At 40.1% G+C, this 27,728-nt stretch overlaps 1 protein-coding gene across 1 annotated transcript in view; it reads left to right on the top strand.

Annotated features, from left to right (window-relative positions):
- The window catches only part of ddb1 (damage-specific DNA binding protein 1), a 99,807-nt gene extending 72,404 nt beyond the window's left edge, over positions 1 to 27,403 (top strand). Inside the window, exons 22-27 of the mRNA XM_041785374.1 lie at positions 10,422 to 10,592; positions 13,710 to 13,819; positions 14,595 to 14,764; positions 20,704 to 20,806; positions 24,056 to 24,179; positions 26,723 to 27,403. Coding sequence (XP_041641308.1) covers positions 10,422 to 10,592; positions 13,710 to 13,819; positions 14,595 to 14,764; positions 20,704 to 20,806; positions 24,056 to 24,179; positions 26,723 to 26,806 — 762 coding nt within the window. The 3' untranslated portion in view covers positions 26,807 to 27,403. The remainder of the gene's footprint in view (positions 1 to 10,421; positions 10,593 to 13,709; positions 13,820 to 14,594; positions 14,765 to 20,703; positions 20,807 to 24,055; positions 24,180 to 26,722) is intronic.
- The last annotated feature ends 325 nt before the right edge of the window (positions 27,404 to 27,728 follow it).

Here is a 27,728-nt window from a genome sequence, read left to right as displayed (position 1 = left end):
CAATAACTAAAATCAAGCATTTGTGATGGTGATGAGTCTTTCTCATCGCTGTGGAGGAATGTTGGCTTACTCTTCTTCGCGGAATTGTTTTATCTCAGTCATATTGGAGGGTTTTCCAGCATGAACTGCCTGTTTAAGATCACACGACAGCATCTCAATTGGATTTAAGTCTGGACTTTGACTGGGCCACTCCAAAACCTTAATTTTGTTTGTTTTTGTTTTTGAGCCATTCAGAGGTGGACTTGCTGGTATATTTTGGGATGTTGTCCAGCTGCATAACCCAAGAGCACTTGAGCTTGAGGTCACGAACTGATGGCCGGATGTTGGCCTTCAGGATTTTCTGGTAGACAGCAGAATTCATGGTTCCATCAATCACAGCAAGTGGTCCAGGTCCTGAAGCAGCAAAGCAGCCCCAGACCATCACACTGCCACCACCATGTTTGACTGTTGGCATGATGTTCTTCTTATCAAATGCTGTGTTATTTTTACTCCAGATGTAACGGGCCACACACCTTCCAAAAAGGTCAGCTTTTGTCTCGTCAGTCCACAGAATATTTCTCCAGAATTCTTGGGGATCATCAGGATGTTTCTTGGCAAATGTGAGGCAAGCCTTTGTGCTCTTTTTTGTCAGCAGTGGTTTTGGCCTTGGAACTCTCCCATGATGCCATTTTTTCCCAGTGTCTTTCTAATGGTTGAGTCATGAACTCTGACCTTAACTGAGGCCAGTGAGGTCTGCAGGTCTTTGGATGTGGTTCTGGGTTCTTTTGTGACCTCCTGGGTGAGTCGTAGTAGCACTCTTGGAGACATTTTAATTGGCCGACCACACCTGGGAAGGTTCACCACTGTTCCCATTTTTCTCCATTTGTGGATAATGGCTCTGACTGTGGTTCTCTGGAGTCCCAAAGCATTAGAAATGTCTTTTTGACCTTTTCCAGACTGATAGATTTCAATCACTTTGTTTTCTCATTTGTTATTGAATTTCTTTGGATAGTGGTATGATGCGTTTCTTTCTGAGATCTTGTAGCCTACTTCACTTTGTCTGACAGCTTCTATTTAAGTGATTTCTTCATTCAACAAATCTGGCGGTAATCAGGCCTCGGTGTGGCCAATGAAATTGAGCTCAGCTTTCCAAGAAGTGTGGTTAATCACAGTTAACTCATGATTTAACAAGGGGGGCAATTACTTTTCCACACAGGGCCAGATAGGTTTGGATTTTTTACCCTTAATAAATAAAATCATCATTCAGAAACTGCATTTTGTATTTACTAGTATTTGAGTTGTCTTTGTGAGATCTCAAATGTTGAATGAATGAATGGGCATCCTTTTGAAAATTGTTTAGAATTGTTATCTCAGTCCCTTAAATTAGCCTAAAATGGCTAAGCTACACAAAATCTGATACATTTGTTCCTAAGGGCAAAAATGTGACATTGACAACTGTTGAAAATGCCGTTTTTGATCCCGCATTTGTATTAACATAAACTAAGTTTGTGCACCCAGGGGGGTGCGCTCAGGTTTATAGGGGCTCAGAAAGGCAAGGATCTGTCAAAGGGGCCAGGGTCTCTGTGGTTGATCCATGTGTACAGTTTTGTTTATGCCTTGTCAGCCGTATTCTAATTCTCTTAGATGAAAATATAAAAAAAAAAAATGTTCATCTATATAATAAAACCCTGCCATACATATCATCATCATCATAGTCTGACCTTTATCCATCCAATGCAAAGGTACGGTAATCCTTCTAACATATTTTCCTCATTATGACAGGGTGTGCTTTTTAGTTTAAATAATACTACTGTGCTGTAAGACCCACAGAGTAAACAGACACTCTTCCTACTCCTCATCACTCAGCACATCTTCATCACCTCCACGTGTTTGTTATAACTGAGCAAAGAGTATTAAAGGATCATTTTTACCCAGTTGTAACATATCCTCATTACTGGTTTTAGTGCAGACAGAAAAAAGTAAGAAAAGTGTTTGTTCACTGATCAAACTTCTCTGTAATAGTTTCCCACCGTGTGGAAAGATGGCTGATGGCTGATGGTTGACGTGGGTGAAGACATCAGCGTGGGTCCTGTAAAGAGATAAAAACTGAAGTGAAACTCGTGCGTGATGATGAATGGCAGCTGTTTTTGCACTGCAGTAGAAGCACATGAATGCAGCCTCATTGTGGTGTGACTCAGATTTTTCTTTGTTTCAGACCCTCCTGCTGGAGCAAACAAGCGATATCTGTGGTCTAATTACCTTTTTATTCACAAGCAAACACATTCATTTGTCAGGAAGTTTATTTTCTTCTTTTTTCTTCCGGTTGTGAGTCACAGATGAAAATCTTTGATCTGCCAGCACATTTTCCTGATTTTCATTAATAATAAACATTGCACTGACCATTTTATGCTTGGATGTGGGAGTGTAGATGCCAAAATGCATACATCTACAGTAGGATCTTGATTTAAAAAGAAAATGTAGATGTGAGCATTTGTTTTATTTCTTCTGCATCCCAATGTCGAGTTTTTGAAGTACATAAACTATTCACTGTTTTATAGGTCATGCAGGACCAGAATTATGTAATCTCTTTTAAAGACCCTATAAAGTGAAAATAAATTTTTATTTAGGTTTTTGTAAAACATTGAAACAAGCCACTGTTAACCCCCAGGTCAAATTTCAGTCAAATAAAACATCTCTAAGTTTATAAAATTAAGCTTCAAAATCATGAAAAATGGGACAGTAAAATCTGCCCCAGGATAGGGTGGGCATGTCTGTTGAAATACAATCCTCTCAGATTTAAAAAATGCCACAATCGGAATGCATGAAAGATCTCGCACCATTATCCTGACCTTTTACCTTATGATCAGAGCAGCTGCCTGACTCTGTGCCAGAGAAGAGACAAATAAGTCGTTTCCACCAAGCGGTCCGGCTGAGTTCGATGCGGAACGGCACACATTTTTTTGCGTTTCCATAGAGCAAAAGTTGGAAAGGGTCTCAAAAAAACGACCCATACTGTCCTACTTTTCCCCACCCTTCCGTAGGGGTACCAATCTTACCTATCCATACCAAAAAGGTGGAGCTACACACACAACAATAGGGGATGCACTGACCGGGCTGCAAACACGAAAGTCTGCGCTGTGAGAAGCGGGCAAAAACAGGAGAAAAATGGACAAGTATCTGCCTAAATGGGAGATATTTGGACTCGACAGAGATCCAAACTGTTTCCTAGTCTATTGATATTGGTATCTGGCCACAAATCAAGTTTCCTGACGTTTATCTGGACCTGATTTTAAGAACACAAAGCAGAGCCCAAAGGCTCACATCAGCCTGATCCATCCGCGATGGATGAGAAACTAAATCAATGCTAAGTTTTGTGAATACCAAGCCTTATAAAAGTTCATTCTCTTCTGTAACTAGTTATTAATCTACTTCTTATGTTAGGTAACCTGTGAAAACATTGCTCTGTGGTTGTTGAACGTGTTTGTAAAACTTCAGGCTGCAGACTATTTTAAAACAAGATCAGCGCACCCCGGATTTCTGACTTAATCTAGCTTGATTTTAACACCAGCTGAACTTTTACTTTATTTTTAATGCAGTGAATTCTCACAGTTCAGCTGTAAACTTTCATATTTTGTCATATAAACTGTTATAGACTAGATAAATTCACATATTAACATTGCGTTACGACTCGAACCGTCTCTGTACACGTATTCCATCAGCTGTGGAGCTGTACTGACATCGGTTAACATCATTAAAATGTAGTTACTTTTTTAAAAAGCACTTTGAGCTGAAATAAAGCTGTTTACTGCTTATTCCCTACTGATTTCTGTCACTCATCCTTTCTATAACTCTGCAACAGGACCAGCAGACTCGCGCTGTCTGTGACTTCACGTGCATACTTTTACAGCCCACCCACCAAGTGAGAGCACAGGTGTCTATGGAAACGTAAACTATTTTGGGGTTTAGCATACCAAACCATACCAAACCGAACTGAATCAAACTGGACCCCCTGATGGAAACACTGCTAAAGTCTGTTTTCTGGCTCAAATCTCTGTTCTGATGCTTTAAATGATCCATAGACAACTGTTGCTGAAAGATTTGGCAAGTTTACCTCACAATGAACAGAAAAACAGCATTTAACTGACTGTTAACTTTGAATGAAGGCAGTGACATCAGCTAACAACAGACTGGACTGAGATGAACTGCTCTGTGATTTTATATTGTAGTGTTAGAGGGCCGAAGTCATTCCCTACTGTGGGCTCGTGACATCACCAGCCCACATTTTGGCCCCGCCCAAATTAAACCCAGCCAAGAAAGCGGTAAAAATCTTTCTCAGTGATGTGATAAACTCTAACAGTCTAAATCCAGAATTCAGTCATGTGTAGATCTCAGTGTTTTCACATGTTTACAGCAACCATATTCCAATTTATCCAGTGTGTTAAAACACAAATTTTTAATTTCACTTTACAGGGTCTTTAAAACCAGTTCAGTCCAAAGATCTGCAGGAGACGAGTTGATTCTCGCAACTACTTGTGACCGGCCGCTCTGCAGCCAGTTCACAGCACTGTGACTAGCCACTCAGCTTAAAGAGTTGATGCACAAAGCATCTGTCTTGACAACGGCATTACTGCCCATTAACTGTTTTTCATGTGTTTTTGCCGTCATGATAATGTCTAATATTTATGGCACATAGGTGCATCAAAGTCATTCATCTCTAAATCCCTTTTCATCACCATCGTAGTATGGTGGGGCAATTTCACAGCACATACAAACACAAAAATGCTCTGCTAGCTTAGTGTGTTGTAACGAAAAACAAACTAATTTATTTCCCAGTGACAAATTTAGCTCCTACAGCCTTGAATTTCTCATGCATTAGCTCATATAGCCTCGCGCATCCTGTGACGTGCACAGCTGATGGAGGAAACAGGCTTGAGTTTCTGTGTGAGAAATTAAAAGCCTGAATCTGAGAATTCCACTTTAAAAAAATATGTAATGGAATTTATAGCAAAATCAAAAAGAGATTTCTATTTCACATTTACCTGTTTGAAATGTTCAAAAACCAGCTGCCGACTCGGCAGACGGCCTTATTTGAGCTGTGATGTTTCAGGTCAGACAGCTGCTACGCCAGTTATGATCACACCAGACAATCAGGAAGTTTACCTGCTTAATTTTAAATTCATGTGAATAACTTGCTTCCCTTGTATGTCAAACAATGTACCTGAGTGCCCAAAAGACACAAAAGGGTAGGGGCTTCCTCCTTCCACATCCAGCATTTCAGTCAGTTGTCAACAAACATGGCGACGCTTGACTACATTGAGAGGACTGCTGCTCTGTATCTGCAGTGGAAATTGTGCTGACTTGGTAGAAGATGGCTAAAATCTAAGTTTTCACAGCTTACCAGGTGATCTGATCTCACTGCCTTTCCTCCAAGCAAGCTCCTTTTTCTTCCTGTGCTGGTAGAACAGACGCATTGCGTCATGCGTAGCTCGGGGTAGCCACAGACGGACTCCACAAGTTTTCTCCTCTTTGTGTAGCTTAGCCATTTTCTCCTTTTCTGGTTGAATGAAATGAACTCCCTGCACATGCTTGTCCTTCACCAGTACATCACTGGAGGATCTCCATGTTGACTGGACAGTGCAGCGTGAGTGATTCGTTTGAGTTCAGATTTTTTAACTCTTACAAATAAGCGAATACAGTGAATGGCATTTGAATTATTCCCACGGTGTTACCGTCACCGGAGGCAATCTCGTTTCTACTCATGTCTTTACATCAGCGTCACCAAGACCTGGCAAGAATAGCATCCATGGGAGAGTTCCAAGGCCAAAACCACTGGTGACACAAAAACACAAAAGCTTGTCTTACATTTGACTACATCCTGATGATCCCAAAGACTTGGAGAAATATTCTGTGGACTGAAAATCACCCAGCATTTCAGTGAAAGAACATCAAGAGACAGTCAAACATGGTGGTGGTAGTGTGATGGTCTGGGCTGCTTTGCTGCTTCAGGACCTGGACCATTTGCCAAATTGATGGAACCATGAATTCTGCTGTCTACCAGAAATTCTGAGGAACAATGTCTGGCTGTCAGTTTGTGACCTCAAGCTCAAGCGTGTTTGGGTTATGCAGCAGGACAACGATCCAGCTGAAGGTTTTGGAGTGCCCTAGTCAAAGTCTAGACATAATCTGTTAAAGATGCTGTGGCATTACCTTAAACCTGCCGTTCATGCTGGAAAACCCCCAGTGTGGCTTATTCTGCAAAGAAAAGTGGGCCAAAATTCCTCCACAGTGATGAGAAAGACTCATAGAATGTTAGTGTGCTAAATCCTCTTTTAAAAACTGTGTTTTGTTTTTACAAAGGTTATCTCTGGCTAATATTAAAGTGTGTTTAAATTTAAGTGTGTCAAATATGAAAAAAATAAATCTGGAAGGGGGCTGATACTTTTTCACTGCGCTGCCAATAGAAACATTTAAATTAAGTTGTCAGGCTTCAAGCTGTAGAAGGCAGCCACTATGCATATTTCTAACACACAGTGTATAATTTGAATGTTTAGATCAGATCTTTATTGATTAACAACACCACTTGTTACCCGTATAGAAAAATTTTCGGCCGTAGTCACTCTTAAAATACCACAACAAAAATAACTCTACTGAGCTGTCCAGCATTTGAAGCTATGTTTAGTTTCCATAATTCAGGATGAGGCTGTTCTTTGAAAACAAGTTCAGACAGAGTGACATTTTCAAAGATCTAATCAGAGAATGTCTGCATTTTGTTATTTGCAATATTTCTATATCAGAAGATGGTGAAGTCCACAGGCTTCTTTGAGCTGTAAATATCTTTTCTCACCAGCCAGTCAACCTTTGGATGACTTTCTTTTTCTTTAATTCTTTAAGAAGCATGTGAGCCGTGCAGGAAGGAAAGTGTCTCCTCAGTCATTTTAAACATCTACATCTAAATAGATTCATCCCACATGGGTTTCTCTGTGAAATCACTTGACATATAGTGAGAAAGAAGCGGTTTCCCCCCCGACTGTCCTGTAATACTGTGCTCATCCACACTCGGCTGTGGATAGATTAAAAGGATTAGAAGCTTGAAAAGGAGGCTTTATCTGGAGATATCGAGAATCAAATAGTCATGCTTTGTAGATTTCTGGAACTAATCTCACCGTCCGGAGAATTACTTCCTACTACTTCCTTCATGAATCATTTTCTTTCTTAAATTGGTCTTTCAAAGCCATAATTTCACCCATAATTACTCAAAATGCACCTCAAAATTGCTATGGAAGACTTTCTTCTATGTCCCTAAGTGCAGCACCAGCACAGTTGAACCACATTTTTAAATTTTAAATTCTTATAATGACTGACTAATGGATCATAGTAGTTATGAAAAATACAGTTATCATCTTGCATCAGCATCAATAGGAAATAACAGAGACACAGAGGAATGCTGCTGCATCGCTCTTTTTCCTTAATCTTTTTTTGGCTGAAAACGATAAACTCTCTGTTACTGTTACTCTGGAACACTTAATTTTCATGTCAGTATCCCAAAATGTGAGGGTTAAGGTGAGCTTCTTCTTCAGTAATTGAGGGATACTTTTAATTTTTTTAAGTTTTGAAGGAGACATCAGTCTTTTTGTATATTTTGTATGTATTTTTAATAACTAGAGTATCTACAGACCCACAAAGTTTGGAATAAGTCAGCCCAGTTGTATGATCACGGTTCACATTTCAATGAAAACATGACACCCGAAGGTCTGTTCAGAATCTGCACCCAGTGTGATGCTAGTAAGTGTTAATTAAGTAATACTTGCCCCTCACCGAGTGTCTCCAACCATGCACCCTTCCTCCCCAATAAGGGCTGAAAAATATATTGGCATTTATGGCCAAAAAAAGTCTTTGACCTATAACATTTGACATTTCATAGCTGTACATTAAATCACAAAATTCAGCCCCAAGAAATGTCACACAACTTTCAATTTTTACAGTTTGCTGCACAAAAGTTGCTAACTTTATCTCTGTTTAGTAGGGCTGACAGCTTCTTTTCGTTTGGTTGATTTTTAGTCAAAAAGATTCCATCCGACCAAGATCACCTTGGTCGGTGAGTCGACCCCCTCCAACACGCCGCTGAACAGGGGGCAGATATAGGGAGAAGCGCTAGTGTGCAGCTGACTGATATATAGAGACATGCTACTGGGGACAGAGGAGCAATGCAGCTCTGGGAAATACAAGTAGAGAAGCACACAACGCGACACAGAAAAGGCTATTTTCTGATAATTTTACAGCAGTACACAAATGCTGTTGGTAGTGAAGTGGTGCTGCTGAGTGTCTCTGCTCTGTCCTCCCTCACAGCTTCAACTCCCGCGGTCAGTTAAATTCATCTGTCAGCAAATAGGCTGCGTTGTATCATAACCTTTTATAATCTCCTTAAAGTGCTCATGTTAGCGTTAGCTTCTCTTACGGACAGAACACAGAGGGGATAAAAGACGATGTCTGCTGGTCATTAAAGGGGACGTATTATGCAAAAATCACTTTTCAGCCTTTTCTAACAAAAATATCTAGCCCTGGCCTGTCCACAATCCCCTCAAATACCAGAAAAATCCATTCCCTTCCTCCCTCTCTTTCTCCACCTTTCAGACAATGTGGGCTGAAACAAGCCGTTCTCAGATTTTCCCCTCATGGTGTCATATGGGGAGTAAAGCCTGATTTATGCTTCTGCGTTGCGTCGACGGCGTAGCTGCGCGTAGCCCTCTGGTCGACGCGGACCCCTAGCCTGCAGCGCACCTCCAAAAAATCCTAACTACGCGTTGTGGCACCGCGGACTGCAAGGGCTGTGATTGGTCTAATCAAAATGTCATTTCTTCATCCAGGTCCCTCAGTGGGCAAACAAATGTGGTAAATTCACCCATTCTCAGCCTGGACTCGTTTAGTGGTCGTACAGACCAACTCCGCAAACGTCTTCCCTGTCACCTGTGCTTAAACATTTGCAACAGAAGAATTTGTTCACTGATATTGATGAGCTCCATCTCCAAACACACACGCTCCACCTCGGTCATGACCGGAAGATAAACAAGGATTCGGATGTGACACCTCTGAAACCACACACACACACACACACACAGCCACACCCCCCTAGCGGCATGGTGGTGAATTGCACACGTTCCCTTGACGCAGAACTTCGAATGGTCAACAATGACATGCGTCAACGGCGTCCGACGCAGAAGCATAAATCAGGCTTAAGCACCCGCCCGCAGGTTTGGTTGGCCCTCCCCGCTTGGAAGAAAGTTCCACGCTCCTCTCCTATCTTACTTCCAGTCAGGTCCTTAACTTTGGGTAAAAGTGTCTGTAACATTGTAACATCAGGAGTGCCACATCCATTTCCTGAGAGGGGTGGGGTCAGGGGCGGAGTCAGACTGCTAATTACTATTTAAAGCCACAGACACAGAAACAACTCATTCTGAGAAGGGCTGAAACAGAGGAGTTTTTAGACAGTCAAAAATCCTATAATTCAAACTTCACAGACATGTTTTGGGGACCTCTGAGAGCAATATAAACTTGTCTTAAAAGGGTTCAGTGTGTCCCCTTTAAGTCCCGACTTGTGAACTTTTTCCCTCGTACCCCTATAAATAAATATTGCTTGTGTCTGCTTTGTGCTCATAAATGACACGCCGCATATTAACTTGCAATTGCAATACTGGGGGGAAAAATTGCCATTAGATTATTTTTGCAAATCGTTCAGCCCTACTCAAGGTTTTTACTTTCAGTCTTCTTTAAGTGCTTCTAATCATGATTCTGTTCCAGGTACTTAACGTTTAAGAATTCAGAGGCAACATTAGATAAAATACTGAAACATAAAACAGATAAAAACTAAAATTAACACTGTAATATAATATGTCTTTTGAACAAAACACTGGGAGTAAAAGGGTGGTAAGACATATCAAAGTATCCTATTAAAGAAAGCTAAATGATGAAAGATTAATCCCATGAAAAACAACACATTGAAAACACTGTGTTTTGATTTCCTTCGATTTCAGTGATCAGGTTTAGACATAAAGCTCTACATCCCCTAGAGGTTGGATCTGAACCTTCTCCAAGATGTTCTTGACACCTTTCTAACAACAAGCAGAGCACCAACAGATTTAAGGATCAGCCACCCCTGGCTCCATCACTGTCCTACCCCAGAACCATTTTAAGGATTGTTAGAAGGTGCAGTCAGTGTGAACGGCGGTGTAATTAGCCGTTAATTCTTGATGTGATGTGGCAGCTGATGCCTCTGTCGGTTAATCAGCGCTTCAGTCTCACTCAGGCTCATCTCCTCTTGAGCGACCGTGGCGTAAAGCTAAAGTGTCTGCTAGCTCATCAAACACTACTAGGGCTAATTGCTGATCCTCTTTCTCCTGACAGCCTGTGTGAAAACAAAGATTACTCATCTCCCATGTTTGTTTCAGGTCCGTCTCTATGAATGGACGGCTGAGAAAGAGCTAAGAACCGAGTGCAACCACTACAACAACATCATGGCTCTGTACCTGAAGACCAAAGGAGATTTCATCCTGGTGGGAGACTTGATGCGGTCTGTCTTGCTGCTGGCCTACAAACCCATGGAGGGCAACTTTGAAGAGGTGAGTTATGAAGATGATTGAAGAGTTTATTACCTCTTGAGGTCAAAAGTTACCATTAAATGGGTCGCTTTACACCCAAAGGGTCCATACAAGCACAAATCAGTGTTTTCACTTTTTTATTTTTACATACTGAGATACCATCATACATCAAACAAATATTTGGTCCGTGTCTGTTTATCCGCACTTAATATCTCTTTGGTGTGTAAATGTTTTTCTCCCTCTCTGCCGAGCATTGTGGCAGACATATACCTCCCAGCCTTTTGGAGAGCCGAGTGTTCAAATTGATTTGAGGCGGAAAGATGAAGAGATTTGAGGACGAGTCACGCACACTGTTGAGCACATGCTGTGGCGCTGTGCTCACTGTGATAAGTGGTGGGGAGAAGGGCTGGAAAAGGACTTTCTGAATTTATTCATAAACAAAACATGACTCAAAATGCCACAGAATCTGAGATTAGAAGAAGGCATTTGTAACTATAACACAGTGTCACCTTATGCTGGGATAAGATGGGTTTTCCTCTGGCTCCAGCAACATACAGAAAGGAGAGTTGTGTTCATCTCAGACGCAGCAAAGTGGGCTCATTTATGAAAAATAAGAGAAGACTATCAATACAGGGAAATTTGCAAGCCAGTTTTAATATTGACATACACTGTGTATTTCAGTAAATGCACAACACTGTTGAAATATTACACGAACTGAATAAATAAGAGATAAACAAGTTGTCAAATAATGAATAAGGGTAAATACAATAAAGGCACAGCAATTATAGTATCCAATATGAAGTGCGAATAATGGCGTTGGTGTCGGTTCACCTTTTAGAGCCGTGCTTTTATCAGGAAAGTTTCCCTGAGAACACAAAACAACTTGTAAATAGTTTAGAGAGTATAGGCTTTTTTTTCCCATTTTCTCTCAGTACACAAATCCTGATTTTTGTTGTTTACATGGATTTTTCACAACTAAAAACTTGTAGGCTAAAATGAATCATTAATAAAAAATGGGGAGCTTGTAAATTTTGTATGCAGAAAACTTCTCCTCTTCCCCTGCACTGCAAAATATCAAATCTAAGCAAGTGTAGTTGTCTTATTTCCTGTCAAAATTATCTAAGTTCACTAGTTACAGATAACAAGTCCAGATAAAAATCTTACTTTAAATATTAAAAAGTTAAGGCCTGCTTTACCAAAATTTAAAAATTTCCCATTAGATAAAGCAAAATGTAGTAATTGAGTGCCCTGAAATGAGATTTACTAACTAATATAAAGAGAAGGTCTTATTTTACCTCACTTAACAAGTAAACTTTGACTTCTCCATTAGAATACTGCTATATTTGTACCAGTTAAGGCCTTTATTTTTTGCCATTTCTAGTTTAAAATGAGATGTTTATCTGGACTTGTCAGGTAAACGTAGCTTAAAATATACCACCGCATTGAGACTACCCTCATCAAAATCACTGATGACCAGCTCCTAGCAGGTGATTCTGGACACATCAGCCTTCTCCTCGACCGCTCTGCAGTCTTTGACACAATCTCCTACACCAAGGGTCTTCAAGTACATTTGCACAAGGGCCAGCTTTTGTCTCAGCAGAAACTCTGGGGGCTGGACTTTCAAATACACAAAAATTAAATAAATATTTTGGTCTGATTAAAATATTATTTGAGTAGTATTTGTATTTTCTTTTGAAACACAGGGCATTTGAAGTCATTACCAATGAGATCTATCCCTATTATCCTTAATGGCAACAAGGAGACAGGCCTGACAACAGAATTGGCTGGGCCCCTGAAAATCCCAGAGAATGGGCCCTCCCCAATTGTGATTTAACACCAGTAGTAACTCATTTTTGACACTTTTAACCTCTTTTGCTCCTGTAACCAATTTTTGCAAGATTTAAACCCCTTTCGAAACCATTTTCACTTCATGTTTTATCACCTTTGTGCTACTCTTTTATCCATTTTTGCCATTTTTAACCCTTTTCATTAGTTTTTCTGCCAATTTCTGTCCCTTTGTGCCACTCCACAACCCATTTTACCACTTATCACCCATTTCTGCTACTCTCTAAACTCTTCTCACTACTATTATATAGGGCTTTTAGGTGGTCCTCTTGCAGACAGGAACTACTTTGAATAAAGACTGAAATTTCCAAAAGTGCGAGGATTTTTTTTTTTCTTTTTTTCTTTTTTTACTTTCTGGTTCCCAAGAGATGGGAGCAAGAATTTGTGCAAAAAAAACTTAAGGTTTACTTGCTAAATACATACAAATCTTTGAGTTTTAATTTGTGATTATATTTTCCTTTCCTTTTCAATGTCCCATAATGTTTTTTGAATATAAATGCCATTGCTGCAGCACACATATTCTGAACGCCCAGGTTGTCCTGTAGAAAAGGATGTTTAGAGCTTGACTGTGCACCAGAGGGTTGATGTTTTACAAGCTTTCTAAGACAGAAAGTCCTGGTGAGACAAAATGGTCAAAAAACAGCTGGGTGCTCAGAGGGTTAACACTCAATTAAATCCCCTTTCCTTCCTGTCCCGATGCTCAGTTTAAGCTTCATCAGATCATCTTGAATGTCTGCCTGCCTAAATGCATTGTCTACTACCATGTGAAAGGCTGATTGTATGTTTGTAGTAACGAGCAGTTAAAATGGATATACCTAAAGAAGTGAGTGGTTAGTGTTTATCTTTGTCTAGTAACAGGAGTTTCCCCATAAAATGCTAAGCTCTTCAACTGGCAGATTCTGTGTTTTTCCATACTTCTATAAACTTTATTTTCAATATTCTTGGGGATATTTGAGGCAGTGAGCTGCTGCTGAATGCTTGAGTTTACACTCTGTTTTTTCAAATATGATCAGGATGCAAAGCAGTGTTTATTTTTCTTCACCAAATGCACAGAAATGCCACAGATGTTCTGTGGATGCACATCTTATGGGGACGTAAGCATCATTAAGGATTTTTAAAAGTCTTTTCCTCATGTTAATGTGCCAAAATATGTTGGATTCAGTGCTAGTTTGACCCAGCAGCTACCCCTTCTCATGGATGATACAATATTGCTTGGAGACTAGAACGGGGCAGGCCTCAGCCTCCGTGTTGTTTACAGCCCCATTTAACACATTTCTTGTTTTTTTTTGTCAGATTGCACGTGACTTCAATCCTAACTGGATGAGTGCCGTGGAAATCCTGGATGATGACAACTTCCTGGGGGCAGAGAACGCCTTCAATCTGTTTGTGTGCCAGAAGGACAGGTAAGGGGGGGACATCACGTCTTTATTGTATGTAAATGAAGAGCTGCAGTGGGATGTTCTGCACATGAATTTCAACCTTTGCCGTACTTGTTCTGGCCCCATCAGATACTTCACCATAGCCATAAACCCAAAAGTTTCTGAATCATCTGATATTTTCCTCTCGAATCACTGTTATGTCATTACTTGGAGTCTTAGGATACATTTCCAGCTCATCATCATCGAAAGCATTGTGCTATAACAGCATTGTCCTTGCATCTGTTTTGGAAATTATGAGTCATCCCGCCGGTGAGCTTTTAGCCGCCTGGCTGCTTTTCCCATTTTAGTCATTTTCTATTAGACAAGTGTTGATTTCATGGAAAAGGAAGAAAGATGCGGTCTGAAAGCGAATGTGTTGCATTAACGCCACTGCTTATTATCCCTCTAATACATCAGGTCGGACCACTCAGTACTTGTGACCTTTATTTTTGTGTTGCATCTCTCTTCCTGGTGTGCTCTCTGCTTTTCCTCACTCTTTTTTCCATTACCTCTCTATTACTGTCTGACCTTTTCCAGCGCTCTTGATATCTCTGGCCCTCTTGTTTGTTCTTTGCTTAATCGATCTCTCTCACCCCCGAACATTTCTAACTTTGCTTTTGACATCTTTTTGTTCCCCCACTCCATTTTGATCTCTTCTCTGTCCATTTGCTCTCATATTACCGTTCTTTATCCTCCAGTGTTTTTAATCTCTTCCTCTCCCCTCTTTCTATTTCTCTCCCACCGTCCTCCCCGCGGTCAGCGCGGCCACCACGGACGAGGAGCGGCAGCACCTGCAGGAGGTGGGGGTCTTCCACCTGGGGGAGTTTGTGAACGTCTTCTGCCACGGCTCACTGGTGCTGCAGAATCTGGGCGAGAGCTCCACGCCCACCCAGGGCTCGGTGCTCTTCGGCACCGTTAACGGCATGATTGGTAGGCACACGGACAATTTAACACCCACTCAAGCATTTACACAAATACGGCTGAAGGTAAAACTGTTGCTGTGGCTCATCAGCATCTTCACAACCACAAAAACAAGATACAATACACCCTCAAGTGTTTTAATTAACTTTTTAAAGGACTGGTGCAAAACTTTGGAAACAAATGTCTGCTGTGTTGTGGAGAACTGGGTAGAAAGAGCCGTTAATTATCCTGTGAATCCCTCATCCCTGTATATTTAATCTTTTCTGTGAGGGTACAGTCAGTTGGCAGTTAGCTTAGTTTGGCACAGAGACTAAACACAAGAGGAAACAGCTAGCTGAGCTCTGACCGTAGATAAAATCCATTTGTGACTCTTTTACTTTTTAATAAACTTGGGAGGAAATACAGGATTGTTAGGTCTTAAAAAGGAACCTGACATGATAAAACAAGGTAATCTTATTAGGTAGATATTTGTGTCTCATATAGGTGTAATAGAAAAGAAAACTTCTCTAGATATCTGCATTTTGCTAAAATTTGAAGTTGCACTCACCAGGAGGCCACCATGTTTTGGTCCTCTGGGTAGTCTGACATCCTGCAGCTTCAGCAGTCCTCTGCCTGTTTCTGTGAATTTGTCTCCTGTTAGATCTTTGTAGTATAAAAATGATAGCACTTTTTTGAGGAGGAAATCATGAAGACATTACTCTCAATGTAAATCAAAGTAGGCTAAATGGCGTCATAGAGGGAGAAAAATAGTGAGTGGAGCTGATGTTTTAGTGGCTGCTGAGAGAGAGAACGAGAGAGAGAGTCATGATCACCTGAATATGCATATGAAGACCCCTCCCCCCTTCAGCAGCCTTTAAAAACAGGATATAATGACCGCTAGGTTCACTCTTTTCCTCCACGTCCAGTCTTTCTGCTAAGCTAAACTAACTGAGGTATAAAAAAACAGCTCAAACTTTTCATCTAGCCATGAGCAAAGTTTTCCCAAAAGGTTGCTTCAATCAGTTTTAGAAAACATTTATTCTTCTCTATCTTTAGTTCTGTCCAAACAAACAGACAGTTGTGGATTTCTTTTGCAATATCCACCCACTTCTGAGAGTTCTGCCTTCAGCTTGATTCAATGGAGATAAAGAGACTACAGTTTGTAGAGCCCACTGTGGTGAAAGTCAACATTTTAAAAACGCTGCAGCAGTATTATTTTTCTAAAGTAGTGTCTCTGTTGCCAAGGATAATCCTCCAAAAAAGCCTCAAATTCTGGTCAAAAACAGAAAAACTCTTTAAAAAGTTCTCAGTTAGGGTGTCAAAATGTACTTTCTTTCCTTTTAATGTGTCTTTAAAGTTTCATTTCTGTGTTTTTATAAACTGTTGTTTTTAAAAGGTTCTGAATAGCTACAGATCTTCAGTCAGATTTGAACCCCAAGTTATAGAGAGATGCAAATTCACAGCATAACAAATGCTGACATTTTCATGTTCTTTTGGTATTCAGGTTATGTTTTTATTGCTTCCTGAGGGAAGAGAAGGGGGGACTATTTCAATTGCACAAATACATTGGTAATGTTTTGGCACTGAGCATTTACAATATGTCCAGTCAGTTTAGAAAGAAATCTGAAGTTTGCCTGCAATATTGGCCTTTGTAAACAAGAAATTAAAGATCTTGGTGCTCTGCAGTTTGTTTTAAGTTAAGCCATAAAGCCCACACTAATGCTGAAACTAGTTTAGATGTCACTTCAGTTGTGTGACTGGTTGCACCAAGGAGATGTAAGTTTGAACTTAACTTAGTAGTGCTTAACGTCCAACCTAACCAAAATATTGTCATAGATATGGCATTTTCACTGATTTGACCAACCAATGAAAGGCATTTCAGATTGCAGTGTTTGTTAGGGTGCTGCCACTCATGTCTAAGGCCGCTTTCACATTAGTTCCTGTTGTTTCAAACCACGCTGCAGTGCGATTCCTCCCCCTTCCCCCTGCTGGCTTGCTTTCACACTAGCAACATGGATCCATGCCCAGGCACACTAGTGTCTTTAATCAGTCTGATACAGCAGGTGGCGGTAGGCGTAGCTGGTTTACAACCCCGCCAAGGAGGAGAAAGAAGAAGAAGTTACCATGGCAACTACTCGGGTCATGACCTGAGCGTAGATTGTTTTTGTTTTAACCTGGCAAAAAAGTCCATCCTGCAGCCATGGATGATTTAAAATCATTTTTTAAGATGCCAGCAACGTCGTTCTTCATATCTGGACATCTATGTGCAGCTCAGAGGATTAAATGGGCTCTCGCTGCGCAGATACAGCAGTTTTTAAGGTGAAAGGAGACTTTTATTGCCTTTGCATCTTGTCTCACTGACTCCAACTTGTGTTCATCCACCTAAGGGTGCTTTCACACTAGGGGCCCTTGAGCCCAGTCTGGTTTGTTTTGGTTAGTGTGAATTCCCGAGACCGGGCACCATGCTCAGCCTACCTTGGGAGGTGGTCTCAGGCAAATTCAAGTGGACTCTGCCCCGGTTCGGATGTAAATGCAATTACATCTGGATGCAGGACAGAGGTGCGTCAGATATATGGCGTCATCATGAAAACTAAACTTCCTTCTCTGGTGCAGCGATTTGTTCACATTTTCCCCCAATAAAAGGTGGAAATCCTCAGAATCAAGTCAATAAATGGTCCTTTATGACTCACCTTACGGATGAATAATAACTTAATCCTCATCCGTAGAACAAAAACTTTTTGTAAAGCTGGGACAAAACAGGTAACATTATAGTTTGTTTTTACTAGTATCATAGCTAAGTTTAGAATGGTTTTCATGACAACCCTCGCTTCAAATGAACCCATTTAACTTTTGTTTCAGGCATACTCATTCGGGATTTCCTGGCAAAAGTTTTCCTCAAGCATTGACTTTCCATCAGCAAACAGAGGAGAATAAACCTGACACTCAGTGACAAACAGGCGACCGTTTCCCAGCACTTTTACAGTTTCAGGCCGTATCACTGCATAAAGTCAGCTCCATGTCTACTTTTCCTGATAATCAGCTTCCTGCAGAGAGGAGACCTCAGACCAATTAGGGAATACACAAACTTTTGTCATAACCATTTATTCTGAACTAACGTTTCCATCCGAGAAGGCGAGAAGAAAAGAGGAGGATTGATAGTTTTATGCCTCATTACTCAGATTTAAACTAGTAACTTTCAGCCTGGCAGTAATGATGGCAGAGATGAAAAGCACAGAGAGAACATAATTTGGACGCAGCAGTAATTTACACTGCGTGTTGGCACGGCGCCGACACACAGCATGTTATTTCACCTCAGCACCTTCTGTGATTTGTCAGAAGAGTGTGAGAAAAGTTAAACAGGAAATGAGTTTACATATTACAGTAAAGACCTACTAAAAACATAACAGACTTTAGTGAAATAAAGAATGAGATCTCCGCTGATCTACCACTCTTCAGAAGTGCAGATGAGATGTTTATGAAAGAAGCAGCCACTGCGTTATTACTTCACTCAGAACAGACTAGTGGACAAGCTTCCTAGAAACCCAATTTAACCTTCTCTGCTGTTACAGTAGACAGAGGATATACCATACATTCATCTCAGAATAGGTGTCTCTGTGTTTTTATACTTGATGTATTTATTTACTGTGAGATGCTGTAATTAGAGACCGTCTTCAGGAGATAATTTAGTCCTGTTTTGTACCACCACTGTTCCAGTTTTTCTGAGTTGATGCTGAAACCCCTTCACACTTTCATAAGTTCACTTTCAGGGAAATAAGCTCTGCAGTATGATTCAGTGCAGCCTTCTGTACACCAGTTTGTGTCTTTTTGTGTGGGCTGTCAATTCCAGTGCAGATTATTTCCCCAGAGCATCACAATAATGCACTCGCTGTCACAGAAGAAGCATTTTTAGCTTAAAAAAAAGGGTGATACTGCTTTAGAGCTCTGTGGCTTTTATGGTTTATGGGGATATGACTTTTAAAATACAATCTTTTGGAGTGGTGCTGAATTATTGAAGTATTTAAATCAGACTACTTTAATCTTCACATAGTCCCAGAATATGTGGGTAAGACTTGCAGGAGGGTGACTGCAGTTAGACTAATGATCTTTTAGTCTGTTTATTATAAAGCTTTTATGCCTCCCTCCTTGCAGAAACTGAGGCCAGGAGCAATATGTCATTGTGCTGTCTGCCTGCCCTATTCTTCTACAGGCACTGTCTTAGGTAGGGCTTTGGAAACTCTTCAACAAGTTTCTCTATGTGTGGATGAGCTGATAAGTTTAAAATGTAGTTAAAACTTTAGTACCTAAAGCTGACTTTAAAGGCAAAAGAGTAAGGATGAGGATATCCTTTATTAGCTGTAAATTAAGGCCAGGCAGTAAATCTCTTGATTAAGTCTCAGCTGCAATTTTCAAATTGCAGAGGGTGCAATGTTTCTTCAGGTTGAAATGTGTTTCAAAATACCAGTCTTAAACACTTTTATTGGGACCTAATTACCTAGTAATCTTACAGTTTTAAGTGTATCTAGTAATGTATCTTGAACACAGGTGTCAAACTCAAGGCCCGGGGTCCAAATCTGGCTCTCAGTACAGTTTTATCCAGCCCATAAGATCATATCATATCTTTATTAGAGCTGGTCCGCGGCCATGAGGTCTGCATATCTCCTCCAGTATTAAAATGTAAATTTAACCATGAAGATTAAAAAAAAAAAAAAAAAACTTGTTCAGTTAAAAAAAATCTGAAAAAGTAGAGAGTAGAAATTACATTAAAAGTCAGGAATGAGAGAAAGAAATTAACTTGTGTTTTCATGTCATATTTCCATTTTGCATTTTAAAATTATGACTTCAATTTTTGATTTTGACTTTATATTTCATATTTTGACCTTTTAAATTCATACTTTTGACCTTTTCTCTCATATTGTGACCTTTTGTATTCACATTTTTTAAAAATCATATCTTGACCTTTTAAACTCCTAACTTTGACTTTTAATCCCACATTTTCACTTTTTAAACTCCCGATCAAGAATTTTATCTCATATTTTGACCTTTTAGAGTCACAATTTTGAATATTTTCTCCTATCTTGACCTTTAAACTCATGATTTTTACTCTCTATCTCATATGTTCGCCTTTTTAAAACCTTATTTTGGCTTTTAATTTTGGAGCTTGACCTTTAGGACTTACAAAGTTGACTTTTTATCTTAGATAATGCGCCTTTTAACTCATTTATTTATTTAGCATTTATCAGACATGTACACAAATGTTTTAGGTTTAAACTTCTTGTAAATATCTGTATCAATACACATATTGGCTTGAATTTATTTGTGAATATAGGCATGACAGTTGATTGGCAAGAATCCAATATTCTGCATCCCTAATTTAAACCAAGTCATGTCTTAGCTTTGCATACAAAAAAAAAACAACTTTAAGGCATTTACCTCAGAAGAAATAAGCTATTCAGACCACATTTGTTGTCACACCAGACTGCAAACCTAGTACCTTCTGGTGTCAGAAATGGCCATTTAAAATGGGACCTAATGGGGATTCTTTGGCTTTTGGACACTCCAAAAAGGGCAGATTTTTCACTTTTGCTTTGGCTTCTTTTTTCAACACCAGATATTGTCATTTGAAGTATGAACTGCAATCCTAGATGTCAACGAGAGGATAAGAACCATTTTTCCTAAAAAATATGCTTATAGTCTTCCTGCTGAACTTCTTCAGTCTTCTGTGTGTGTATTATTTTAGTCTGGATAGACATGAATATAAACTGAGACTTGACAGGCTGGCACAGGTAAAAAATGGGATTTTTTTTCCAAGAGTTCTATTTTAAAATCTGGTCCTGAAACCTTTTCCTTTATTTATGCTGATGAGAAATAAAAAGCATCAACCATCTGCTGAAGGGAGATGTCTGTTTTCAGTGTCACACCTCCTAAGAATGGAGCTGTGCTGTTGACTGATGTGTGTGTGTGTGTTTTAGGCCTGGTGACGTCCCTGTCCGAGGGTTGGTACAGTCTCCTCCTGGACCTGCAGAACCGTCTCAACAAGGTCATCAAGAGTGTGGGCAAGATTGAGCACAGCTTATATCCTTTTAATGCTCAGACATACATTAGCATCTGTCAGAGAGACGAGAGGAGCTGACAGCTATGGTCGTCTTTTGGGCAGTGAGCCCAGACAGTGACGTGATACGGTGATTATAGCTACTTTAAATGGCTCTGCAGGTGTTTTAAAGACAGCTAATGCATGAAACAGTTTGTATATAGCTACCCTGCCATGTGATACCCCCATGTAATGTGCATATAAAACTCAGACTATAAGCCAGAAAATGAGTCAACAACAATAACAGCACTTTAAATAGAAGGATTGTCTGCGTCAGATGCACTTCCACAACTGAAAAGACTCGATTCAGTGGCGACTTATCCCATAAATGTGATTGGTTCTGAGTTCATATCAACCTGGTATGTAGAAGGACAACACTAATACAACAGTGGAGCACAAAATAAGGACAACACAAGCTAGTACTAAAGAGTTTTAAAGATGTAAAGCTCAACCTGACCAATAGTTAGAGCAGTGAATAGTTAGCTTATTTACTTATGTTCACACATCAGCGTACATTTACCTCCTGGAGATTTTTAAAGAGGTTTTCAAGGAACAAGTCCACTTAATGCAGAGGTCAGACTACATGATCCTTTTGTCTGTTACAATAAAAGTATTTCCTGTTCCAATACCAGTGTCAGGAATTTGTCCCAGTACTGCAGCAGATGTGGGTGTTATGAGCAATGTTTGATTTCCAAGGACGCTTTTGTGATGAGCAGCCTTATAACAAGAGGGAGGTGGTGGGGGGAATAAAGAGAACAGCTGTTCTGCTTGGACCACGTAAAGTTTGGACTGCTTATATTTTCATTAAAAATGTAATGTGAGACAGCAAAATAAAATCAGAGTATTAAAGGAGACATGCAGCAGTGGAGTCTGCAGCCCACGCTACCTCAGTTGTAATGAGTTGAGTGCTTTTCATCCATGGACAATGGATGGACAAATCTAAGGAGAGACGCGTCCTGCAGTAGCGTCTGTCTGAAATATATCCACACAGCCAAAGTAGGAGGGGATATCTTCTTTCACTCAGCCACAAAACTTTAAGGCACTGCCGCTAGTTAGCTAACTTGTAGCTAGCTTGTTGAAGACGCTCAAAATAAAAGCGTAGCTTGAAGCATTGAATCAGATCAATGTTTTGGCTTTCCATTGATCTGATTGGACCATTAATCAACCCATCGATATACACTTCCACTCAAAAGTTTGGGATCACTGCCCCATTTCTTTGTTTTTCAAAAAAAAAAAAAAAAAATCATGCAGTTCACAAACAGTTATCAGCAACTGTCGATCCTCTGCATCAGTCTCCTGGTATGGCTGCTAATCCAACTTAATCCTGTTGCACTGCTAAAAAACATTTTACTAATAAGGGAGCACAAGGACTGGACACTGGAAGACCCGTAGAAGGTGTTGTGCACAGTTGAGTCGAAGTTTGAGGTCTTTGGATCAAACAGAAGAACATTTGTGAGATACAGAGCAAATGAAAAGATGCAAGAACAGTGCTTAAACCGTCAGTCAGAGAGGTGGAGGCAGCGTGACGGCCTGGGGAGCTTTGGAGGTGGTAGAATAGGAGGTTTGTAAAGAATGGAAGGGACCTTGAGGAAGGAAAGCTATCACAAGATTTTGCCATGCATGCCGTACCCTGTGGACAGCACTTGCTTAGGGCCAATTTTATCCCACAACAGGATAATGACACAAAACACACCTCCAAAATGTCTACGAAATATCTAAAGAATAAGCCTTCAGCCAGAATTCTGTAATGGAGTGGCCAGCACAGTCTTCTGAGCTGAACCCTATTGAGCTGTTGTGGGAGAAGCTTACCCATACTTTACGAAGGAAGACTCCATCAAGCCAATCCAACTTGTGGGAGATTCTTCAGGAAGCATGGGGTGAAATCTCATCAGATTACCTTGAAAAACAGACAGCTAGAATGCCAAAGGTCTGCACAGCTGTAATTGCTGCAAAGGTGTTTTTTTTCTATGAAGGCAAAGTTTAAAGAACATTTTTCATTAAAATCATTATTTCTAACTCTGACAATGTCAGCATGTCCAGTTCATTTGCTGTATTTCCTATTCAGACTAATGTCATGAGTTTTTCCATGGAAAACAAGCAAAAATCCAAGTGATCCCAAACTTTTAGCGGTAGTATATATCAGTTGGTTGATAAAACCTCTGGTTTATAGCAGGAAAAAAGAATCAGACATGCTAGACTTCCTGTTGAGAGTGCATGAAGGATCAAAGATGTGGCCTTGATTTTCTTTAAGTATGACACACTACATGGGACAAAATGATCCACATATAGGGCCAGGCTATGTCTGCTATAGCAGGCTATAAACATGCTTATAACATGCAGTCTGACCTCAGCATAAAGTCAGGTTGTATGGATTTCCTTGTCTGCTTTCATAGTCTGTCATGCGTGTGTGAAAAGGGGCCATAAGGTATGAAAACTGAACCATAAATACGTTAAAACTTTGCTTACTATTTTAAGACTACATTACTTTTTGCCCCAACTTTATTGAGAAGAGTCAAACTATAATGTAATAAGGAAAGAAGACATATTTACCTTTAGCTTGAAGGCCTTCTGGCGATATCTCAGTAAAATAATTCAAATTTCAGCCAAGTGTTGCTGTAATTTCTGTTCAATAATTCTGTTATAATAGCCAGAGCTGAGGGATTTGAGTCGATCTTCTACAAAAGCGTCATCTGTATGTGATTAATAAGCTTTAATTAAAGAGGAAGGCAGATTTATGTCATCCATTAGTGTTTCTGTCTTCAGGCATTACTTTAAAAGTAATCCCAGTAGTTTTGGTCAGCGCTCATTGCTCAGCATCTTTTAATAAATTAAGAGAATTCTGTTGAAGAAACTTTATAAAATGATGTCAAAAAATATTTTGTGTAATTTGTAATGATTCTTGTTGGGTTCAACCTTAAAAAGGGTGAATACAGAGAACTATTCAGTGTATTTAGGTTGATAAATCTCCTTTAAAACCTTCATATAAACTTTGGTCTTACATTTTAATGAGCTGTAGGTTCCACCCCGGGTCAGTTGTACTTATGAAGCACCCTGATTGTCCAAAAACACCCGCTGCCTGTTTGTCCAAGCACTGCTGTTTCTATTTGACTTCCTCCACGTCATGCTGAATATTTTTCCACTTCACCTGTGATAAAATATGTGATATAGTAGGAAAAATGCAATCCTCAGGCGAAGCAGCAGCCTTGAATTGATTTTCCTTGACTCGGTGGCACCTGGAGGTCCTTCCACACCGAGCGTAAGACGGAGCAGGCCACAGGATTCATCGACGGGGATCTGATTGAGAGCTTCCTGGATCTCGGCCGAGCCAAGATGCAGGAGGTCGTGAGCACTCTGCAGGTATGAGCTTATCTCCAACCACAGCCCCCCTGTATAAACTGTATGTTGAAAGAGATAAAATCTAAGCTGTGCTGTTTCTGTAAATCTTTGATGCCTCTCCACTGGTGATAGCTACGACTGGAGGCTTTCTGTTTGGGGTTTTCTGTCCATCCAATATGTTTTTCTAATAAGACATCAAAGGAATGTCCTGAGGGAAATTTGGCCCATTCTGACCTCTGGGCGGGAGGAGAAAATGATGTGATTCATGTGGTGAAAGGTCAAGTTGTGACTTTGACTTCTAAAACAATATTTTGGCCATAAGCCTTAAGCCATAAGCTTTTGATGAAATTTTTCCGGTGAGGTTAAATAAAGAATTGATGACATATTTGGGCCCAAAAAGTTACAATCTCTAGGAGTAGAACTTTTCTCTTGATTCCCATCCTAGTTTCAGAAAATTTTCAATCAATTTATCTTCAAATTTGTCAGAAATATTTACTTTGACTCACAGATGAGCTCATTAGATATCAAGTTGAATATACAGTAAAAAGTATTCAGACTCCCTTCACCTTTTCAATTCTATGTTGAAGCCTGATACTACAGTTGGAAAAAAAATCATTTTTATCCTCATTAATCTATGCTCAGTAGCATATCATGACTGAGACCAGAATTTTCAGAATTTGTGCAGATTTATTTAAAACAAGAAAACATTGACACAAGTATTTAGACCCTTTACATCATTGGTTCCCAACCTGGGGTCCGGGACCCCCCAAGGTGGGATTGTCTGTAATACATAACTATCCATACAGGACTGCGCTTACCAACAATGATAGAGATTAATGCCATGTCACATTACATAGATTAAAAGTATTGTAAGGTCTGGCAGTGATATTTTGATGAGGGTCAAACAGTCCACTTTCAAAGAATAAACTTTAAAACAGTAGCCAGAAGAAAAGGTGGAGGGGGGCCACTCTGATCCCAGAGGGGTCTGGGATCAGAGTGGCTTTCCTGATCACTGAACTTCTGTGCTGTTCACAGAGAGGAGACTGGGATTTAGTCCTGCTGCTTATTCTTTCCACACAGATTGTTTTTCTGGTACGATAAGTCAGTAATACTGAGGTTAATACTATTTAGCATGTGTAGATTCTGTGAACAGAGATTAAGGTCACTCTTACCTCACATCTGTCCAATTCTTGTAAAGTAAGAGCTCAGCAGTACCTGGGATGTTTTATTACATTTGATTTATTTTTTTCCATCAGCAATCCAAGAGAATGACCCCGTTATTTATCAGTGAGTTCCCCTCGTTCTCCTCTTAAAAGTTGGCCTGTTTATGCCACTGTTTTGTTTCAAGGGCAATTTATTATTGAAATGTTTTCAATGTGCAAAAACATCCTCCGTGGCGGCCACAGTCCCATTGTTATTCTGTTGGAAACACTGATGGATGCAAACTAGAACTCCAACGGTTGGCTGAGCCATAAAACTGCGAGGCGATAATTCTCATTTTATCCTGCAATCATGAAAAGAGTTATTCAGCATTGTGAACACACTGAATGGCTTCATACTCAAAAGAAGATTAAGCACCGAGGCATTAAGCTAGCTCAACAGCTCTGTCTTTGCCAGGCTGTTGGCACAGCTTGTGTTGACCTGTAATTGACTCAAATATGAAAGTGAGTTTAATAGCAGCTTGTTATTAGAGCCCGGACCTCTGCTCCAACAACAAGCTCATTCTGTTCACCCAAAAACATCTGCTGAAGAAGCAAGCGGATACTCGGCTGCCATTTGTGTTTCTGGCTTTCAGCAGTGTTGAACTTTCAGAGACCCTTTGGACGCTTTTATTAGCTGCTCCTGTGCCGTTTGAAAGAGAACTGGGAAAGAGTTTCATGGCAGAACAGGTGGCACCATCGTTTTTGGCAGATGAATAAATGAGCAGACTCTGCTTTCTCTCCCTCTCTGTGCTTAATTTTCCTGTACACCTTTAGTTCATAAAAATGACTATTCCCTGTTTCCCTCTTAATCCCGGCTGATAAACAGAATCCAAAATATTGAGGTGTTATTTGAAGCTTTCTGGGGGGTTCTTGACTTTGCACAGTTTGGGTACCGCTGGTCAAACAAAGTAGGACTATAAGAATATTTATTTCAAAATCAAAACTCTGAATATGAGCTTGGTTCACTGGTAACCTTCTTGGTCTCTTTAACAGCAGGGAGAAATGTCTGCAAAAATGCTTGAGCTAAAAGTGATGCCATCTGTTTTGTTCATAGTCCAAAGTGATTCAGTTTACAATCATGGAAAGATGAGGAAAAGTCGAAGTATTTAATCTGATCATTATTTAAGAAACACTCCTTTAAAGATCCAGAGGGAGAGAGGAAGGCAGATGAAAACCAGAAATCATAGCAAGAGCTCCTAAACCTTTAAAAATGTAAGGAAAACTATAAAAAGACCAAATATAAATGACTTTATACCACTGAATACGTCCTCCCTGTCTGTACCTGTACTGTTGATTTCCTCTTGTTACGTGGCGCTTATTTAGCTCTGGCCCGGTTTCTCACTGTTTGACGTTCAATTTCAGATTGATGACGGCAGCGGCATGAAGCGTGAAGCCACAGTGGACGAGGTCATTAAGATAGTGGAGGAGCTAACAAGGATCCACTAACCTCCACCGCCATCCCAACCCCCTCTGAGTTTCCAGGAATCTCCAGAGCAGACGTGAAAAAAATTAAAGGAGGGAACAGTTTGGCTTCTGCAGATTGTACATAATTATAAATAACAGTGTGTGCATGTTCGTCCCACAGACTTCAGTGATTTGTCGACCTGTGAGTCCCTGAAGGTGCCACCCAACAGCACTCTTCATGTAGATAAAAAGTCTCTGGACGAAGTGTGTAGCATCCTGTTTGGACAACAAGAAGACCAAAGTGGAGGTGTTGGTCTGCGTGTGTTTGTGTGAGCGTGTGTGACTGGGTCAGTGTGGAATAATGTGTGACTATAAATAGGAAAAAAAATAAAATAAACCCAGAGATTTTCTTCACCAAAAACTCTCTCTGGGATATCTGTGACAGGCAAAGGCAGGTTAAAAATTAGCAGATTCTCCACAGTTTAAATCTCACTGATTTACACTTTTCAACTTTATTATTGAAGTCTGGAAGAAAACATGCCATATGAAAACAAAATGAGAAAAATGATAGATTTATAGCTATTTTGTCTTTGTGATGTTTTTTGTTTATTCTAATAAACTTTGCTTTAGTACTGTTCACTTCTTGGTCTCAGTTTGCCTCTTTCCTAGGGCTAGTTCGCTCCGCAAAGTGATAAGTCTCACTATAAACATGCCAGGGTGCTGTTGGGACCTAAGACCACTGCTGCAGCACCCCATGACTGAGCTTGAGAGGATTTGCAAAGAGACAAGAATGGCAGAAAATCCTCCATCCCTGGTGTTTGAAGCTTCTTGCGCCACATTCAAAGACTTGAAGCTGTAATTTCTAAAGGTGCTTCAACTAGGGTTTGAATGCTGATGTCAGTGTGATATTTTAGATTTCATCTTTAATACATTCACATGTCTAAAATTCAGTTTTTTTCATTGG

The sequence above is a fragment of the Cheilinus undulatus genome, linkage group 1 (genome assembly GCF_018320785.1).
Source record: "Cheilinus undulatus linkage group 1, ASM1832078v1, whole genome shotgun sequence".
Taxonomy (NCBI): domain Eukaryota; kingdom Metazoa; phylum Chordata; class Actinopteri; order Labriformes; family Labridae; genus Cheilinus; species Cheilinus undulatus.
The sequence above is the reverse complement of the archived record's forward strand: the minus strand, read 5'-3'. Positions and strand labels throughout refer to the sequence as shown.